The 21,528-nt window shown below is 38.7% G+C and overlaps 1 protein-coding gene across 1 annotated transcript in view; it reads left to right on the top strand.

The window, feature by feature from the left end:
• The window catches only part of LOC311618612 (cryptic protein-like), a gene marked incomplete at its 5' end in the record, with an annotated part of 32,869 nt that extends 11,939 nt beyond the window's left edge, over positions 1 to 20,930 (top strand). Inside the window, 5 exons of the mRNA XM_084876199.1 lie at positions 8,268 to 8,317; positions 8,408 to 8,581; positions 9,494 to 9,608; positions 9,706 to 9,815; positions 20,752 to 20,930. Coding sequence (XP_084732325.1) covers positions 8,268 to 8,317; positions 8,408 to 8,581; positions 9,494 to 9,608; positions 9,706 to 9,815; positions 20,752 to 20,891 — 589 coding nt within the window. The 3' untranslated portion in view covers positions 20,892 to 20,930. The remainder of the gene's footprint in view (positions 1 to 8,267; positions 8,318 to 8,407; positions 8,582 to 9,493; positions 9,609 to 9,705; positions 9,816 to 20,751) is intronic.
• Positions 20,931 to 21,528: the final 598 nt, after the last annotated feature.

The following is a 21,528-nucleotide window of genomic DNA, read 5'->3' as shown; positions in this document are numbered from 1 at the left end:
TGTCATCTTTGTGATGGAGTGATGGTTAATTTACATATTACCCTTTTATTACATAGCATTAGATCATATGGATAATAAATAGACTGAGCTCCAAAATGGCATCTGCATTCAGGGATGGGGAGCCATGAGGTTTTATAGGACTCTAGGTAAGCTTTTTATGGGCAGAGAATTCTCTGACTGGTCTGGATCTGGGCAAGTCTAGAGGGAAGAAATAATGGTCTCAGGAAATGGAAGGTGGTCTTAGCAAGTGGAATGTGATCTAAGCAAAAGGGAGTGTTCATGGTGAAGTGGTCTAAAGGCCAATTCAATTATTTGATCAGACCTAACACCACATAGGGAATATAGTAAAAAATTATAACTATGTATTATGCCAGATGAATACTAGAAACATCAGGGAAACTTCACTTTGTAAAGTAAATGATTATCTAACCACTATGCTTATGCCTAAAACTAATATAATGTTGTGTATCAACTATAATTGAAAAAAAAAAATTTAGAAAAAGAATACTCTACCAATCTAACTTCTGAAATGTGAAATTCCCAGGAGAATTTCCAAAGAGGAAATTTTGGGGATTCAGAATAAGTCACCCCAAGATGTGTCTCTGTGGTATGCAGATTATTTTGACCTAAAGGCAACTTCAGCTACAGGCTTATGAGAAACTTTTGCCCCCCTCCCTTAAGTACCTAGAATAACTTGAGTTAGGAGCCTTGCCCATAATAAGTAATTATGAGAGATAACCTCTTTTGACCTATCTATAAAGCAGGACAAATTTCCTATTTACTAAACACCTGCTCTTCTTATATCTTGCCATGACCCTTTGAAGCCTCCAAGGTACTTCATCCCAAGCTCAGACTGTTTTATATACCTCAGTAAATTTTTCTATCTCTGAAGCTCTCCTGTATATGGGGTCTCTGACTGTCCCATGTATTCAAGGTTCCCATACATATGTATGTATTACATTTGGTTATTTTTCTCTTGCTCATCTCTTTCATGTCTATCTTATTATTAGACCAGCTAGAAGAACCTTGGGGGAGAGAGCAGTTTGTCTTCTTCCACATTATATAGCCACAAGCCAGTTTCTTCTTAGATTTCACTTTCCTCACTAAAAAGTGAGTCTAAGTATAATAATCCACTTATTCTTTTATTTACACAATTAACACTTCATTGTATAGTGCCTGGTACCCGTGGTGCATTAGAATGGAATGTGCTTCAGGGTGGAATGCAAAGGCTTGAAAGGAGTATCCCATCCTTGGGAGTATATAGCCAAACAGAACATAGACATAGAATCAGTTCTTGCTGCACACCAGTGTCACCTGGACTGGTGAAAAAAAAAATAAAAAAAATCTTGATGCTGTTCTCAGCCTTGACTGGAATTTCTGAGTGAAAAAGGTCTGAGGTGTGGCTTAAAGGAAAAACCAGCTAGTAACATACATTGACCAACATTGCTCTAGTCATTCTCAGAAAGTTCCTTCACACCTAATTTGTTGACTGATGTATTAAGGCCCTGGTCAGCAAACTGCGGCTCGCGAGCCACATGCGGTTCTTTGGCTCCTTGAGTGTGGCTCTTCCACAAAATACCATGGCCTGGGCGACTCTATTTTGAAGAAGTGGCGTTAGAAGAAGTTTAAGTTTAAAAAATTTGGCTCTGAAAATAAATTTCAATCATTGTACTGTTGATATTTGGCTCTGTTGACTAATGAGTTTGCTGACCACTGTATTAAGGAAATCTCCAATCCTGAGATAGGGTGTCCCCATTCCCACACACCTTATGGCAGCTCAAAATGAGTCAGAAGTTCCCCTGAAAGTCTGATGAGTGAGTTGGCTCCAAATCTTATCTGTTTATAACTGATAACAAGACCTGGGAGTCTGGGGGCCCACCACTTGATCTCCAGCTGCTCCTAAGCAACTCCTTCCAGCTGGGACTCATTAACCAAGCAAACCTGGGTTCTTCTGCAGTGAAATGCAAAGTTCTTTTATAAGACCTTTAAGTAAATAAGAGCAAGTGACAGAATGTTGAAAAAAGAGGTTTAGCAACTTTATCACCTCTAGGCCATCAGCTCTTTCTCTCCTTAGGGCAGACTTTTGATCTTAAGCAAACAACCTTAAGAGATGGGACATTCCATGGCTATTTCTAGCCTCTCAATTCTGTCTTTCTGGCAAAACATTTTCTTTCTTATTTCTATAATTTCCATTTATAAAGTGCATATTTTCAAAACCTTATTTGACTTAAGAAATATCATGATGTCAGAGATTTGCTTTAAAAACTTAAAGCAAAAGCATGTGGGAAATAAATTTGCTAGGATTGGCAAAAGTTGATATTTGTTGAACCTAGGCAGGTTTATGGGAGCATTGTCCTGGCTTTTGTGTAAATTTGGAAGTCCACAATATAAATTTAATTAAAAATAACTGTGGGGGAAAGTTAGATTTCAGCTACCACTTTTAAAATGCTAATGTTAGATAATTTAATATATTAATACTAAATATTAATATTTAATATTAGGATTGGATTTAGTGTCATCCTGTAGATGAAACAGTTTTTATACTTCTTATTCAAGTATATATAATCCATTAGCTTATACCCAGTTTCATTTTAGTACATAAGCCAGTTAGGTTGTATAGAAGTTTCTACTGATTTAAGGTAATAAATGTACTTACTTTTTAAAAAAAAATATATATTTTATTGATTTTTTAACAGAGAGAAAGGGAGAGAGATAGAGAGCTAGAAACGTCGATGAGAGAGAAACATCGACCAGCTGCCTCTTGCACACCCCCTACCAGGGATGTGCCCGCAACCAAGGTACATGTCCTTGACCAGAATTGAACCTGGGACGTTTCAGTCCTCAGACCGACACTCTACCACTGAGCCAAACTGGCTTCGGCTAAAATGTACTTACTTTTATGTGGAACTAAATTATGGAATTAACAAGAAGTAACAAATTTAATATGTGTTTGTCATGATTTCAATTACAGATGTTTCATAAAGGTGCTAGGTGTCATCCTCAGCATGTCCTGACCACTAGGATCTGCTGGTCCCAACCTGGTCCTGGCAGCTCACAGAACCAGTGGTTGGGAGGCCTCACTGCAGCCAGGCTCACTGACTCACTTTTGGTTTACTTAACAACCTTTTTAATAAACCTCACATTTAAAGGTTTAAAAATTTAAATCAGTAACAAAGACAAAATCATCATTGAAAGAAGCATGCTATTTTTAGAAAGCAGTTTTTATATCAAAATCACAGAACAATTTGCACCAAACTCGCAAGGTGTCCTCTGTAGTGTTCATAAAAGAGCTCCGAGGATCACTATTTTAGCAATTAGAAAAACTGAGACTCAAAGTCTCAAAAGAGGTTCCTAAATCACTCCCTTCTTGGATTCAGATGATGGTGGTTAGCAATTACTCCAGTATTCCCAGGTATTTGCATGCTGAGCACCGTAAAACCTTCTTCTCATACTATCTATATATTTCATGTTTTTCAAATATCTAGCTGCCACAAGGGTCTTTTTTTTTTTTTTTCCTTTTTATAATATATTTTTTTAATTGATTTTTTTCAGAGAGGAAGGGAGAGAGATAGAGAGCTAGAAACGTCGATGAGAGAGAAACATCGACCAGCTGCCTCTTGCACACCCCCTACCGGGGATGTGTCCGCAACCAAGGTACATGCCCTTGACCGGAATCGAACCCGGGACCTTTCAGTCCTCAGGCTGACGTTCTACCACTGAGCCAAACCGGTTTCGGCTCCTTTTTATAATATTAAGATTAATCAGCGGGTTCAGTAGCTGCCAGCCAGATATATCCATTATAAAGTTCACTTTCCGTTTTTTTCCCTTCATCAGCTTTTCACTTAATGGTTTTAACAGCCATTACTACCATTGACTAGATCCATTACGTACTTCATTAGGAGTATTTAAAATGGTTTCTTTTCTCCAAATGTTTTTTTTGAGAAAAATGTGAAACTTCCAGAAAAGTTCATTGTTGTAACAAACACTCCTGTACCTTAACACAGATTAGCAATTTGTAATTTGTAATTTGATTTCTCTCTCCTTCTCTTTCTGAAACCTTTGTGTGTTAGTTGTTGGCACAAATGACACTTAATCCCTAAATACTTCAGTATTTATCTCTTTTTTTAAAATTTTTTTACCATTTATTTATTTATTTATTTATTTTTACATATTTTATTGATTTTTTTTTTTGCTCCCCTCCCTCCCTCCCACACATCCCCTCTCTCCCCAGAGTTTTATGTCCATTGGTTGTACCTATATGCATGTATACAAGTCCTTCGGTTGATCTATTATCTCCCCCAGATCCTCCTCCCCTCCCCGCTGTAATTTGACAATCTGCTTGTTGCTTTACTGTCTCTATATCTATCTTTTGGTTCATCAGTTTATAATGTTCTTTATCATCCACAAATGAGTGAGGCCATGTGGTGTTTCTCTTTCATTGATTGGCTTATTTCACTCAGCATGATGTTCTCCAATTCCATCCAGGTTGCTACAAATGATGAGAATTCCTTCTTTTTTATGGCAGCATAATATTCCATTGTGTAGATGTACCATAGTTTTTGGATCCAGTCATCTGCTGATGGGCACCTAGGCTGTTTCCAAATTCTGGCTATTGTAGATTGTGCTGCTATGAACATAGAGGTGCATATATCCTTTCTGATTGGTGTTTCTAGTTTCTTGGGATATATTCTAGGAGTGGGATTACTGGGTCAAATGGGAGTTCCATTTTCAGTTTTTTGAGGAAACTCCACACTGTTCTCCACAGTGGTTGCACCAGTCTGCATTCCCACCAGCAGTGCACGAGGGTTCCTTTATCTCCACAACCTCGCCAACACTTGTCGTTTGTTGATTTGTTGATGTTGGCCATTCTGACAGGTGTGAGATGGTACCGCATTGTTGTTTTGATTTGCATCTCTCGGATAATTAGTGACTTTGAGCATGTTTTCATGTGCCTTTTGGCCTTCCTTCTGTCTTCTTTTGAAAATATTCTATTTAGGTCCATTGCCCATTTCTTAATTGGATCATTCATCTTCCTTTTATTTAGTTGTATCAGCTGTCTGTAGATGTTGGAGATTAAACCTTTATCAGTGGTGTTATTTGCAAATATGTTCTCCCACACCGTGGGCTTTCTTGTTGTTTTGTTGATGGTTTCTTTTGCTGTAAAAAAGCTTTTTATTTTGATGTAGTCCCATTTGTTTATTTTCTCTTTAGCTTCCATTGCCCTATGGGCAGTATCCGTGAAGAAGTTCTTTTTGCATACGTCTGAGATTTTGCTGCCTGTGGATGCTTCTAGTATTTTTATGGTTTCCCGTCTGATGTTTAAGTCCTGAATCCATTTTGAGTTTATTTTTGTGTATGGTGTAAGTTGGTGATCTAGTTTCATTTTTTTTGCATGTTTCTGCCCAATTTTCCCAACACCATTTATTGAAGAAACTGTCTTGACTCCATTGTATATTCATGCCTCCTTTGTCAAATATTAATTGAGCATAGTGATTTGGGTTGATCTGGGTTCTCGATTCTATTCCATTGATCTATATGTCTGTTCTTGTGCCAGTACCAGGCTGTTTTGAGAACAGTGGCTTTGTAATACAGTTTGAAGTCTGGTATTGAGATCCCTCCTACTTTACCCTTCTTTCTCAGGATTGCTGTGGCTATTCGGGGTCTTTTATTGTTCCAAATGAACTTTTGGAGAGTTCTTTCTAGATCGGTGAAATATGCCATTGGTATTTTAATGGGGAGTGCATTGAACCTATAGATTGCTTTAGGAAGTATGGACATTTTGATGATGTTGATTCTACCAATCCATGAACATGGTATGTTCTTCCATCTCCTTACATCTTCCTCTATCTCTTTTTTCAGTGTCGTGTAGTTTTCTGCATATAGGTCCTTTACTTCCTTAGTTAAATTTATTCCTATGTATCTTAATTTTTTTGGTGCGATGGTAAATGGAATTGCTTTTTTAGCCTCTGTTTCTGTAGTTTCACTGTTGGTGTATAGAAATGCCATGGATTTCTTGGCATTAATTTTGTATCCTGCTACATTGCCAAATTCATTTATTAAGTCAATTAGTTTTTTAATGGAGTCTTTTGGGTTTTTTATGTACAATATCATGTCATCTGCAAATAAGGATAACTTTACTTCTTCTTTTCCAATTTGGATGCCTTTTATTTCCTCCTCTTGTCTAATTGCAGTGGCTAGTACTTCCAGTACTATGTCAAACAGGAGTGGCTAGAGTGGGCATCCCTGTCTTGTTCCTGTTCTTAGAGGGAATGGTTTTAGTTTTTGCCCATTGAGTATAATGTTGGCTGTGGGTTTATCATATATAGCTTTTATTATGTTGAGGTATGATCCTTGTACTCCCACCTTGTTAAGAGTTTTTATCAGGAAAGGGTGTTGGATTTTATCGAATGCTTTTTCTGCATCAATTGATATGACTATATGATTTTTATCTTTCAATTTGTTTATGTGATGTATCACGTTTATTGATTTGCGGATATTGTACCATCCTTGCATTCCTGGAATAAATCCTACTTGGTCATGGTGTATGATCTTTGTGATGTTCTTCTGGAGTCAATTTGCTAGAATTTTGTTGAGGATTTTGGCATCTATGTTCATGAGAGATATTGGCCTGTAATTCTCTTTCATTGAGTTGTCTTTATCTGGTTTTGGTATTAGGGTGATGCTGGCTTCATAGATGGAGTTTGGAAGTGTTCCTTCCTCTTGGATTTTTGGAATAGTCTGAGGAGGATAGGTTTTAGTTCTTCCTTGAATGTTTTGTAAAACTCTCCTGTGAAGCCATCTGGCCCTGGGCTTTTGTTTGCTGGAAGCTTTCTGATGACTGTTTCAATTTCTTCCCAAGTCACCGGTCTATTGAGATTTTTAGATTCTTCTTGATCGAGTTTTGGAAGTTTGTATTTTTCTAGGAATATGTCCATTTCCTCCAGGTTGTTCAGTTTGTTGGAATCGAGTTGTTTGTAGTATTTTGTAACAATCCGTTGTATTTCGGTGGGGTCTGTTGTTATTTCACCTCTTTCATTTCTGATTTTGTTTATTTGGGTCCTCTCTCTTTGTTTCTTGGTTAGCCTGGCTAGAGGTTCATCTATCTTGTTTATTCTTTCAAAGAACCAGCTCTTGGTTTTGTTGATCTTATGTATTGCCACAAGGGTCTTAAACACTAAGCCTTAGTTTCTTCATCTTTTACCTGGGGGATTAATAATAGTGCTTCCCCTGAGCAGGCTATATGAAATGAATAATGCATATGACTTATTTACCACTATGCTGGGCACAGAGAAAAGGCTCAGTCGTTGGAAATATTGACAAATCCTCAGAGAGCAGGTGTTGAAGTGTCTCCCTTTATATTCATGCTCCCCACTTAAGAATTTTGGGATCTAAGCCTGCTGGTTATTCCCCACATAGCAACTCTCTTTTCTAGCTGGACTCCTTTCATCTCCCAGTATAGAGTTAGCAATATAAAAACTCAATTTTCCTATGAAAACAAATTTGTTCACATTGGGGTCTTAACGTTTTTTTTCCAGTGAGGGAAATACTTGTTGCCTTGGTCATGAATGTTTTACATTGGGGTTAGTTTACTCTTGCTGCTGTCAGCACTGTAAACTGTCCCGGAGAGATATTCAGCCATGTCTCCACCCCCCTTCTCCCAGCTGAGTCTCATTGAGGGGATAGTCCTTGAGGCTCTGTATGGCCCAGCTTCACAACAGGCAATTGCCTAACAGCTTCCACATCTGAACTCAGAGATCGCATTGTTGTTTCCTGTGGCCTTGGCAGAGGGTAGGAAATACCTGAGTCTACAGTACTTATCCATTTGTATCCTGATGCAGTTACTCTAGGACCTTCAAATACAAACACCATCATATTCAACTTCCTTGGAAATTGATCTTCAATATATTGATGAGAGAAGGATACTCTCATACCAGACCTGTCAGTGAGAAAATGACATGGAGCCACCCTATTAGGTAAGGACAGACCATCTAGATCTTAGAGTCAAGAGGGGCTGTTAAAAGCCTCCATAATAAATTGCAACACATGCATGATTGTTCCTTCTCATTAAGATACTGTATGCTTTTTTGGTCTCAAAATCTTTCTAGCGATTACAACATTAATCAAAGTCTACAAGTTACAAAATGATTGCATGATATTTATTCATTAAATATTACTTTATAATATGATTGTATTACATTTAATATGTGTAAATTTCTGTTTATATTTTTTATATTTTAAACTTCAATACTTTTCTTTAAATATTCTAGGCTTCTGCTTATGATCAGTTTAGTGTTACAGATCATCCATTTGGGAAACAGTAAGAAGCATTTATTTACAGTCTTTTAGTTTTTATTGTGTATTTGTTTCTCAATCATTTTCAGCTTCATATTTTCAATGTTTTTACAAGGCTATCAAAGAGAGAAACATAAAGGTAGTAGAGAAGAAGTCAACAACGCCACAGTTCAGAAGCTCCAACAGAAAACACTCAACTGGACTTTGAATAATTTTAGGGAGATGAATGGGAGCCTGGAGAGCTGGAGGTCTCAGGACTTATTTTCCCATTCCAGGACTTTCCAAGAGCGTAAGTCCCCAGGCTGTTTTGCAATCAGCTCAGTCATTGAACTCCAAGTTTAGGGTCTGAAAAATCCTGAGATATATTAAAGATAAGACAAGAAACCCAATAGAGAACATTTTATCATTTTCAAATGAAGATACACTATAAAATAAATTTTTTCCTAGTGAAGTGTTCTTTTACTCTGGAAAATACGTTTTACTATTTCATTGTAAAACGTTGCATTTGCTCTTGAAAATTTAATCTTTATTGTTTGAAGTATTGAAGTTTTTCTCTCCCCTCCCCTCCCTAATTGACTCCTTCCATCTCGCTTCCCTCTCCCCCACCCCGAAGACACACCTACAGAGTTATTTTTATAACTGGAAGCTTGTGTCCATGTGCATTTGCTCTTAAGTGGGTATTTTTCTCAGGTCCAGAAAGATGATTGAAACGTATTTAAAACAAATATCCCAAACACAAGACTTTGCTCCGCTTATTGCAGATCTCTGGCGCCAGATCCCAAGTTCTCTGGCGGAGGTAGGGGGGGTGGGGGAAGAGGTTGTGGCGGGTAGGGAGGCAGCATTGCACCGTGGGTGGTCCTCGCCTGGGAGGCCGTCTTCAATCATTGTCAGGAAAGTCACATCCCGAATTTAACATGTGAAAGAAAGAAAGAATGTTAAGAGGTAGGGAAGAAGGGAGAAAGAAAACCCTAAAAACCCTACTGCTGGGGGCAGGGTTTCACGTCTGTCATCCTACTTGTTCCTAACCCAACTTCACCCAAGGTAGTTTGTTTTTAATCCTTCAATTAACAAGCAGGGTTTACCTGAGCAAACACACTAATCTGGGAGCTAATTTTATTGCCTCCCTGTGGCAATCTCCTCATGCCCTCTTCCGGCGGGCAGCTCACTAAGCTCCTAGCTGACGCCTTGGCGAACCTCATAGGTGCATTCCCGCCCCAGCGTTGCTGTATGAACGGCGGCACCTGTGTGCTGGGCAGCTTCTGCGTGTGCTCCGTCCATTTCACCGGCCGTTACTGCGAGCACGACCTGAGGCACAGGTGAGTGCAGAGATGAGCGGGATGGCGGACCGTGGTGAGAGGTGAGGGGTGGGATGCACACGCTGGCTGTACTAACGCGGGATCTCGGCCTCTTAAGCGAGTGCGGCAACCTGGTGCACGGATCCTGGACCCTCTGCGGTTGCCGGCTCTGTAGGTGTGTCTTCGGGGCACTGTACTGCCTTCCTCGCCAGACACCCAGCCACTGCGGTAAGGGCATACACATCCTGTGCTCATAGTCTACACATGCAAACAATTGCTCCTTTATATACAATCCATAGAGCCACACAGATACTGGGTTGATTCATTATTCAGGAAAGTTACATTTATTGTGAATCACATAGTGAATTATTTAAAAATTTACAATGCAGTATTATTATGTACTGTAGTGGCCATCCCTGTGAGTTATTTTTATAACTGGAAGCTTGTACGTCAACCATTTCACCACCCCTCTCACCTTGCCCCCACAACTTGGCAACCACAAATCTGTTTTCTGCGTCTATAAGTTCTCCATTTTTTTGGTTGCTGTTTAATATTCAACATATGTGACATCATATGGCAGTTGTCTTTCTCTGTCTGACTTATTTCACTTAGCATAATCCCTCAAGGTCCATCTATGCTATTAGAAATGGTAAGGTTTCCCATTTTTTATGGCTGAATACTTTTACATATATATACTAGAGGCCCAGTAGTGCATAAAGTTTGCGCTTGCGGGTGAGGGGTAGGGGAAGGGCCCTCTCAGCTCAGCCTGCACCTTCTCCAATCCGGTACCACTTGGGGGATGCCCAATCTCTGGGATCTGGCCTAAACTGGCAGTCGGACATTCCTCTCACAATCTGGGATCTCTGGCTCTTAACTGCACATCTGCCTGCCTGCCTGATCACCCCAACTGCTCCCCACCTCCCGCCCCCTCCCCCATTGGCATGGTCGCCCCCATACAGCCTGCTCAGTCATTTGGTCGTCCCTTACTAACACCCCTGCCTTCCTGGTCGTCCAGGCAGCCTGCTGTTTTGTTGTTACTGTTATTGTGACTGTCAGACAATTTGCATATTCCTCTATTATTAATATAGATTCCCTTTATCCTGTCATCCACTGATGTATACCTGTGTACTTACATATCTTGGCTATTTGTAAATAATGCTGCAGTGAACATGGGGATGCAAATATCTTTTCGAATTAGTGATTTGGATTTCCAAATATCCAGAAGTGGGATTGCTGGTTTGTATGGAAGTTCTCTTTTTAATGTTTTGTGGAACTTTCATACAGTTTTCCATAATGGTTGTGTCAGTTTACATTCCCAATAGCACTACATAAGGGTTCAGGATCTGATTCTCAAACACTGTGCCATTTCTATACTCTACCTATAAGAATAATCATCGAGCCGAAACTGGTTTGGCTCAGTGGATAGAGTGTCAGCTTGTAGACTGACAGGTCCCAGGTTCGATTCCTGTCAAGGGCACATACCTTGGTTGTGGGCACATCCCAAGTAGGGGGTGTGCAGGAGGCAGCTGATTGATGTTTCTAATTATCTCTCTCCCTTCCTCTCTGTAAAAAAAAAAATCAATAAAATATATTTAAAAAAAGAATAATCATTGATACAAAATAAAGAAGATATTTTTTGCTTTAAAAAATTTTTAATTGTTGATACTACAGAAAATCTTCCATTTTTTCCTCCTTTCCCCTCCTCCTCCCAGCCCCAACCACTCCAGAAGTCTTTACTCTTCACTACCCTATTGTCCGTGTCAGTGGGCTATACATATAAGTATATAGGTTCTTTGGTTTATCTCTTCTCATTCCCCAAACCCACATTGAGGTTTGTCAGTCTGTTTCATGCCTCCCTGCTTTGGGTCTTATTTTATTGGTCAATTCATTTTGTTCATTAGATTCCACAAATAAATGACATCATGTGATATTTGCCTTTCTCAGATTGGTTTATTTCACTCAGCATAATATTTTCCAGGTCCATCCTTGCTGTCCCAAAGGGTAAGAGATCACTCTTTTTTACAGCTGCCTAGTATTCCATAGTGTAAATATCCCACAGCTTTTTTCCTCCCATTCATCTACAACTAGACACTTGGGCTGTTTCCAAATATTAGCTACTGTAAATAATGATATGAACAGAGGAGTGCATATATTCTTTCTGATTGGAGTTTTGGTGTTTTAAGAATATATTCCCAGAAATGGGAACTCTGGATCAAAAGGAAGTTCCATTTTTAATTTTTTTAAGGAAACTCCATACTATTTTCCATAGTAACTGTACCAATCTGCATTCCCATTAGCAGTGAACTAGTGTTCCCTTTTCTCCACATTCTCACCAGCACTTGTTTGTTGATCTTTTAATTATAGCCTTTCTGACAGGTGTGAGGTGATATCTCATTGTGGTTTTAATTTGCATTTCTCTGATGATTATAGAGAAATATCTATTCAGGTCTTGTGTCCATTTTTTAATTAGATTGTTTGTCTTCTTTTTGTTGAGCTGTATGAGTACTTTACATATTTTTTTTATATATATATATATTTTATTGATTTTACACAGAGAGGAATTGAGAGGGACAGAGAGTTAGAAACATCGATGAGAGAGAATCATCGACCAGCTGCCTTTTGCACACCCCCTACTGGGGATGTGCCCGCAACCAAGGTACATGCCCTTGACCGGAATCGAACCCGGGACCTTTCAGTCCGCAGGCCGACGCTCTATCCACTGAGCCAAACCGGTCCCGGCGAATACTTTACATATTTTGAATATTAATCCATTTCAAATCTATAATTGGCAAATATGTTCTCCCATTCAATGGGTTCCCTTTTTAATTTGATGGTTATTTCTTTTGCTATACAGGAGATTTTGATTTTAATGTAGTCCCAATTGTTTATTTTCTCCTTTAGGATTTTAGTAGGGATTGTGTTGAATCTATATATTGCATTGGATAGTATAGACATTTTAATGTTGTTAATTCTTCCAATCCATAAACATTGTATACACAATCCATAAACATTGTATACACTTCCATTATTCTATCTTCCTCTATTTCTTTTTTCAATGTCCTATAGTTTCCCAAGTACAGGTCTTTTACTTCCTTGGTTAAGTTTATTCCTAGGTATCTTTTTGTTGTTGTTGTTGTTGTTGCAATGGTAAATAGGATTGTTTTTTAATTTTTTTTTCTGAGAGTTCATTATTGGTGTATAAAGATGCCATTGATTTCTACATGTTGATTTTGTATCTGCTACCTTGCTGAATTCATTTATTAAGTCTAGTAGTTCTCTGGTGGAGTCTTTAGGTTTTTCTATATGTCATCTGTAAATAATGACAATTTTGCTTCCTCATTTCCAATTTAGATGCCTTTTATCTCTTCTTCTCATCTGTTGGCTGTAGCTAGGATTTCCAGTACTATGTTAAATAAGGGTGGTGAAAGCAGACATCCTTGTCTTATTCCTGTTTTTAAGTGAAACCCTTTTAGTTTTGGTCATTGAGTGTTATGTTTCCTGTAGGTTTGTCATATATGGGCTTTATTATGTTGAGATATGATCCCTCCATTCCCACTTTTTCTGAGAGTTTTTATCAGAAAAGAATGCGGTATTTTGCTTTTTCTGCATCTATTTATATGATCATGTGGTTTTTATCTTTCAATTTGTTTATGTGATATATCAAATTATTGATTTGCAAATATTGTATCAGCCTTGCATCCCTGGAATAAATCCCATTTGATCATGGCGTATGATCTTTTTAATATATTGCTGGATCTGATATGCTGATGTTTTGTTGAGAATTTTAGCATATATATTCATCAGGGGCATTGGCCTGTAATTCTCTTTCTTTGTAGTGTCTTTATATGGTTTTGGAGTTAGAAAAATGCTGGCTTCATCTGTTCAAAAACCGAACAAACTTGGAAGTGTGCCTTCTGGAATATTTTGGAATAATGTGAGGAGGAAAGGTGTTAGTTTTTCTTTGAATGTTTTGTAAAATTAACCTGTAAATCCATTTGATCTAGGACTTTTATTTTCTGGAATTACTGCTTCAATTTATTTTGAATTACTGCTTCAATTTCATCAGTTGTTATTGGCCTACTCAGGTTTTCTGATTCTTCCTGATTGAGTTTTGGAAGATTGCATATTTCTAGGAATTTTTCCATTTCACCCAGGTTCATCTAGTTTGTTGGCATATAGTATTTGTTTACAATCCTTTGTATTTCTGTGTTATCTGTTGCTTTCTTGGCTCTTTCATCTCTTGTTTGATTTATTTGGATCCTCTCTCTTTGTTTTATTATTATTATTTTATTTTTTATTAAATTATTATCTGTGTACATATCTAACCATTGCCCCCCCCAATATATGCCTTCCCTCCCCAGAGTTTTGTGTCCATTGGTTGTACTTATATGCAAGTATAAATGTCCTTCGGTTGATCTCTTATCTCCCCCAGATCTCCCTACCCTCCCCGCTGTAATTTGACAGTCTGCTTGTTGCTTTACTGTCTCTATATCTATCTTTTGGTTAATCAGTTTATAATGTTCTTTATTATCCATAAATGCTCTTTGTTTTTGATGAGTCTAGCTAGGGTCATGGGGAGTCAGCAAACAGAGGGGACCAGCGTGATTCTTTTCAAAGAATCAGCTCTTGGATTTATTGATCTTTTGTACACTTATTTTATTTTTTTTAGTTTCTATGTCATTTATTTCTGCTCTGATCTTTATTATTTCATTCCTTTTACTTCCTCTGGGCTTTTATTGCTATTCTCTTTCTAATTAACTTAATTTTAGGTTTAGATAGTGTATTAGTCCTTTTTTTATTTGAGTTAGGCCTGTAGTGCTATGAACTTCTCTTTCAGAACTACATTCGCTGTGTCCCATAGGTTTTGAGTGGTTGTGTGCTCATTTTCATTTGTTTCCAGGAAGTTTTTAAGTTCTTGCTTGATTTCATTGGTAATCCTGTCATTGCTTAATAATATGCTATTTAGTCTCCATGTATTTGAGTATTTTTTTATTGTAGTTAATTTCTAATTTCATGCTATTGTGATTCGAGAAGATGTTTGGTATTACATCAATCTTTTTGAATTTGTGTAGGCTTGTTTTGTGCCCTAACATGCGGTCTATTTTTGAGAACGTTCCATGTGCACTTGAGAAGAATGTACACTGAGTGGCCAGATTATTATGATATCTGAACGCCTGGTGCATGAATTCATGCATGGGTGGGGTCTGGCCAGCCTGGCCAGGGGGAGAGGACATGGGCAGTTGGCTGGCCTGCTTGCTGGTCGAACTCCTGGTCCTGATGGAGGGGATAATTTGCATATTAGCCTTTTTAAATATATATGATATTCTCTGAGTGGCCAGATTATTGATTTTTTACAGAGAGGAAGGGAGAGGGATAGAGAGAAACATCGATCAGCTGCCTCCTGCATACCCCCCCACTGGGGATGTGCCCATAACCAAGGTACATGCACTTGACCAGAATCGAACCCAGGACCCCTCAGACTGTAGCCTGACACTCTATCCACTGAGCCAAACTGGTTTCGGCAATGAGTGGCCAGATTACTATGTGTTTAGAGATCATAATAATCTGGCCACTTGGTGTATATTCTGTTACTTTGGTGTGAAATGTTCTGTAAATATCAATTAGATCCATCTGATCTACTGTGTCAAAAAGGCCTCTGTTTTCTTGTTAATTTTTTTGTCTGGAAGATATATCCAGTGATGTCAGAGGGGTGTTAAAGTCCTACACTATAACTGCATTGCTGTCAATCTCTCTCCTAATGTCCTTCAAGAGTTTTTTAATATACTTGAGTACTCCTATATTGAATACATATATGTTTACAAGAGATATTTTCTTATTGAAACATTCCCTTTAGTATTAGGAAGTGGCCTTCTTATCTCTTGTATGGCCTTCATTTTGAAGTCTATTTTGTCTGATATGAATATTACTACTCCAGCATTTCTTTACTTTTCATTTGTATGGAATATATTTTTCCATTCTTTCATTCTCAGTCTGTGTGTATCTTTTGTTCTGAGGTGAGTCTCTTGTAGACAGCTTATATATGGGTCAGGTTTTCTTATCTAGTCACCCTATATCTTTTGATTGGAGCATTTAGTCCATTTACATTTAAGGTTATTATTAATAGATATTAATTTATTGCCATTTTTAGTTTCTTTATGCCTATGATCCTCTCTCTCCTTTTCTTCTTCCTAAGGAAGTCCCTTTAACATTTCTTACATTGCTAGTTTGGTGGTAATGTACTGCTTTAACCTCTTTTTGTCTGGAAAGCTTTTTGTTTTACCTTCAATTTTAAATTATAGCCTTGCTAGGTACAGTAGTCTTAGATTTAGACACCTGATTTTCATTACTTGGAGTACTTCAGGCCACTCACTTTTGGCTTGAAGCATTTTTTTGTTTGTTTGTTTTGTTTTGTTTTAGAAATCAATTGCCATTCTAATGTGAACTCTTTTGTATGTAATTTATTCTCTCTCTCTTGCTGCCTTTAGGATTCTTTCTTTTTTCTTTTTTAATATATTTTATTGATTTTACACAGAGGGGAATTGAGAGGGATAGATAGTTAGAAACATCGATGAGAGAGAAACATCGACCAGCTGCCTCGTGCACGCCCCCCACTGGGGATGTGCCCGCAACCAAGGTACATGCCCTTGACCGGAATCGAACTTGGGACCTTTCAGTCCGCAGGCCGACGCTCTACCACTGAGCCAAACCAGTTTTGGCGTAGGATTCTTTCTTTGTCTTTAACATTTGCTATTTTAATTATGATGTGTCTAGGTGTGGATCTCTTTGGGTTTCTCTTGATGGAACTCTCTGCCTCCTGAACTTCTATGGCATTTTCCTGAGTTGGGGAAGTTTTCTGTCATTATTTCTTTAAACAGGTTCTTTGTTCCTTGCTCATCCTTTTCCCCTTCTGGTATTCCTGTAATGTGAATGTTTTTACATTTCATGTTGTCCTAGAGCTCCCTTAAGTGATCTTCCTGCTTTTTAATTATTTTTTCTGTTTGCTGCTCTAATTGGGTATTTATTTCTACCTTGTCTTCCAAATCACTGATTTGGTCCTCTGCTTTATTCAGTCTACTTTTAATCCCAGTATACTATGAAATTGTGGCTCTCTGGCTCCTCCAGAGACCCCATTACCAAAGGATCTCCAAGGGCCCTATAGAGTCCAAATATGACAAGCTTTCCTAATCTCACATATAATACCTTTTCAAGGCATGCTTTTCCATTCTGACTTAGAAGAACATGATTTATTCCTTTATTTTCTCATGTCAGATGAGGATAGCCCTGCCCTTTATCCTCACACAAATGTTGAAGGATAAAATTTATGCAAAATAATTTTGTTTATTGGTGTGGGCTATTTTTGTAATTTTTCTGCTTTAGGATCTAAATAATGCTTTGTGCATAATAATTCTAAATAAATATTGGCTTCTTAGTTACAAATATAGCTCCAAAGAATAAATACCATATAAGCCATTATCTATTACTATATTACAGATCAAATAATCCTTTCTTGGTGTTCTAAAAACAATATGCTTTAGCCAGGTAACTATAATTCTACCATTTTCTTCATTTGCACTTGTTAATATTGCATTTAAAGAGAAAATGTGGCAAAATAGAGATAGCATGAAAAATCCCCCAAAGTACTTGTTCAAATTCCAAAAATACTTTTTATAATATTTATAATCTTTATAAAAGGTTAAAGGACTTGTTTGTGCTTCAGACGCCACAGATGCAAAATTGGAGCTGAATATTGTCCATTGTTTGTTAAGATGCAAAGGCACTGGACCTGTTACATATTATGCACAAAATAATTTATTATTACTTTATTAACATCATCAAAGTATTTTAATCAATACATTGAGGTTAGAATTACTTCATAATTTAGCATTAATTGTAAATTTGCTGAAATGTGAAATGAACAACACCCTCTAATAGTTGGTGGGCATTAAGTAAAATAGGGTTAAATAAGGGTAAGCTTTCAGCTAGGAGGGGGTTTTACTTAGTCCTTGAGCCAGCCCAAGATATCCTTATACAGAGGTTGGTTCTTCTTACACATAGCCCCAGATAATTAAATATATTTTATTAGTATCAAGAACTAGTTTAATGCTCTAAATAATGACAAAATGAAGTAGGAAACTCAAATGCCTTCAAAGACAAACAAAAAATGCAAATGTCAGAATGTTATCAGGTCAAGCCTCACTTCTTACTTCAAACTCAATTTTTAAAATTACATTTCTGACATAAAACAATCAACCAACCTAGCAACAAGCAAATAAATATCTGTGGGACAGAGTCAGCCTGTGGGACTGTGGGGGTTGAGGGGCTGTGGCTTGTGAGGCTGCAATCTGTGGGGCTGTGACCTGTGGGGAGGATGACCTAAAGAGGTCTTAGCCCTAACCAGCACTGAGACCATGGTGTGCTGCTTGGGAGAGAGCAGACACTTTGTTAAGCCCTCCCGGAATGTTTTCTCATGGTAGGTATTGGTCCAATGGGTTGCACAATAGGATAGGAAGCCATTTGCCTCCCAAGGGCATCTGTGAGTATCTGCAAATAGGAGTGTTTTGAGAATTATGGTTCTGGACCTCACATTGAAGCATGATGTTATTCTCATCCAGGGTGCAAAACTTTTTTTTTTTTTTTTTTAAATCTCCCATCCCACCAGTAAAAAAATTTGAGCCATTTTCCCATTAAGTGGTGATGACACAGTGGCCATGCTGAGTATGCACAAACTTGATTTCACTTATAGCTTCCTTTTCACGTATGCACAGGCTAGTGTACATGATAAAAATATGCTATGTCTGACTAAAGTCTAAAAAACGCCATTCAATAAGTATATAATAAAAATCATCCTATATAACAAAAAGCCTAATATGCTAAGTGTCCAGTTGGCCTTTCAACCAATCGAAGCATAATATGCTAATGATATGCTAAGACTGCTCAACTGCTTGCTATAACGTGCACTGACCATCAGGGTGCAGATGCTTCAACCAGTAGGTTAGGACTGAGCAAGACTGGTTGGACACACCCTGGAGCCCCACCATCCTCTGGTGTCCCTCCCCAACCCCAATCGTGCACTGCTGGGGTCCCTTGGTCTGGCCTGTGCCCTCTTGCAATCGGGACCCCTCAGGAGATGTTGGAGACCTGGTTTTGGCCTGATCACTACAGGCTGGGCTGAGGGACCCACTAGTGTACGAATTCGTGTACCAGGGCCATACTAGCTTATAATAAATAATCAGTAGCAGAGTTGTGTGTGTGTGTGTGCTTGTGTGTGTGTGTGTGTGTGTGTGTGTGTGTGTGTGTGTGTTTGGCATAACATAAAATAATGGTGGGCTTAGAACTACTGATTTCCTAGATTTAAATATACACAGTAAAAATTAGTAATGCTTCTATAAATATGTAATGGAAGTTCTAATATTTTCTCTCTTAGCTCAAAGGGTAACCTTATGCTCCCTTGAAGGGATACTACATGGTGCTCACAGCCTCAGTTTTGGGACTCCTGCTGAGGGGCTAACTCAGTCTAACCTAATTCACAAAGCTGACTCAAACAATGACCTTCAAGTTTATATACAAGAAAAGACAATTCATGGGGTTTGAATCCTTCTTTTTTGGGCAGCCTGTTTCCTTCTCGGAAAATCAGCTCTCAAGTTCAGTACTTACTGACCCTTTTATCACCTGAATAGCTTCTTAATTTGGGAACCCCTATCTTTCACCAGCTCTTCTGGAGCCTTCACTGTGCCTACATGTTAGGGTTCCTGTTTTGTGGAGTATAGTACTCTGGAACATCACTCTCACAGGGTGAGGTGGTATGGGGAAGGCAACTAGGTTTGGAGTGGGCCTGACTTTGGTCCCATCCTGAGTCTGGTCTCCTAGACTGCCCACAGTGGCTCACCTGTGAGCAAGTAAAGTGGGACCCTTCTACAGTGGGTTGTATTTATTATTACTTAATCATCCTACTGTCTCATGCTTACCACAGGTTCTCATAGGGCATCTTCTAGAGCAGTGGTCATTAGTCAACAGAGCCAAATATCAACAGTACAACAATTGAAATTTCTTTTGAGAGCCACATTTTTTAAACTTAAACTTCTTCTAATGCCACTTCTTCAAAATAGACTCACCCAGGCTGTGGTATTTTGTGGAAGAGCCACACTCAAGGGGCAAAAGAGCCACATGTGGCTGGCAAGCTACAGTTTGCCGACCACTGTTCTAGAAGTATCATAGAGTGTGGGGCTGGCAGCCCTGTTCCAGGAGCAGCAGGTGGTTGGGGGCTGGCTAGCCCAGGAAGAAGTTCCTCTACTAAGGCCACATCCAACCCCCAATTTGCTTGTGAGAATGCTTTGGTGGAGTTGGCATCCCTGCCTGTGACCATAAAGCTGGGGCTTACCAGCTTTACATGGTAATCACTCACTACCAGCGACTTTAGCCAAGATCCCTGCCTAGCTTCAGTACCCCAGACTAAGGGAAATTGACGGTTCTTTCTACTCAGCACCTCTAGACTGGAGGCTCAGCCATACAGAAAGCCAGACTCATAGAGCTCAGAGTGAGGTCTGTTGACAAGGATCCACATTGTGACAGCAGGAGAGGTGAGCACTGTAGTGTGTGGTGCCACAATGCTATGGAGCTATTTATTGTTTTTACCTTCTTGTGGTATTTTGCCATTTCTTTAGGGGTGGGCACTTTTCTTCTGTTTACTAAATTGTCCCTAGTTTAAAAAAATAGTGTTATATTTTAAATCAGATATATTTGCCCCTAATTGCTAAATGACTTGGTTTGGAACTCTGAAAGATCACTTTGGTCAGCTCATGTGCTAAATGAGAGGGGCTGCAGAGTCACTTATTTGTTGCCTTAATGACAATCAGTGAATTCTTCAACAAATCCCATGTTTCACAAAAATCCCATTTTTTTTAGGCTACAGAAAAAAAGAGTAAAAAAGCTAAAGGCAAGCACCTATTTCTTGAGCTGTGCCCCCAAAGGCTGACTTCCTTTTGCGAGTGCGGTGACCTCTGGTGAGCCTGTGCTATGGGCTCTGGGTTTACTCCCATCCAGCCCTAATGCAGGCAAAGCCTAGTTAGGAGGCCAAACAGGGAAGGACCTTTATCAGAGCATATACAAAACCCTGTTTCAGTCTGCAACAGAATGTCTTACATTTTCTGGTATTGTTTTTTTTCAGACCTGAAGGAATTTCTCACCTCATACTCGACTAGACTAAGCACACAGTGCTTGCTGGTCTTTCTTAGCCTCCTACCCTGCTTTCTCCTGAAATACATCATCAGTGAAGGAAAGATTGCTGCCTGGCCTACAAAGGTCTGATTCAAAATATACACCAGCAGGACCTTACTGTCCCTGTATCTGTTGGGAAAGCATGTCTTGTGCATCCTCTTTAGTTTTCTGTGTTGTAAGTAATATATTTGCTTGATTTTGTATAAACCAAAGTATTATATAAATATTTTTATTAATAAACATTATCATGAAAGAGCCTTTTTTGCTTCTCTAAGCCTTATTTCTAGATACATGATTTTGCTTACATGAGTAAACACTAGAGGCAGGGACTTTTTCAACCCTACATCATCTGTGATTTCAGAGTAGACTGAGCAGGCAAATAACAACTCCTCTCCAGCATCCCTAGCCCCCATGCATAGATGCACTAGAGATGCTGTAACCTAAATAGATGCTGTAAATTGCTGATATATGCAGGCAGCCTAGCATAGACTAACTTTTATTTAGAATTCATAAGCATTTCTTTGCTTAGATTAACCTGTAAACCCACTAAGAACACCCTAGGTTTTATAAGGTTTGTGTACCCACATCCTGTAATTTGCTAAGAGTTTAACAGAAGGGACTTAATTGGTTAAACTTCTTTCCATACCTATACCATCCCTGACATTGACGATTGCCAGAGCTGTCTTTTCAGAGACAAGCTCAGGATGATTTGCAGAACCAGGGGGTT

Source organism: Pipistrellus hanaki (assembly GCF_964339955.1).
Source record: "Pipistrellus hanaki genome assembly, chromosome: 3".
Taxonomy (NCBI): Eukaryota; Metazoa; Chordata; class Mammalia; order Chiroptera; family Vespertilionidae; genus Pipistrellus; species Pipistrellus hanaki.
The sequence above is the reverse complement of the archived record's forward strand: the minus strand, read 5'-3'. Positions and strand labels throughout refer to the sequence as shown.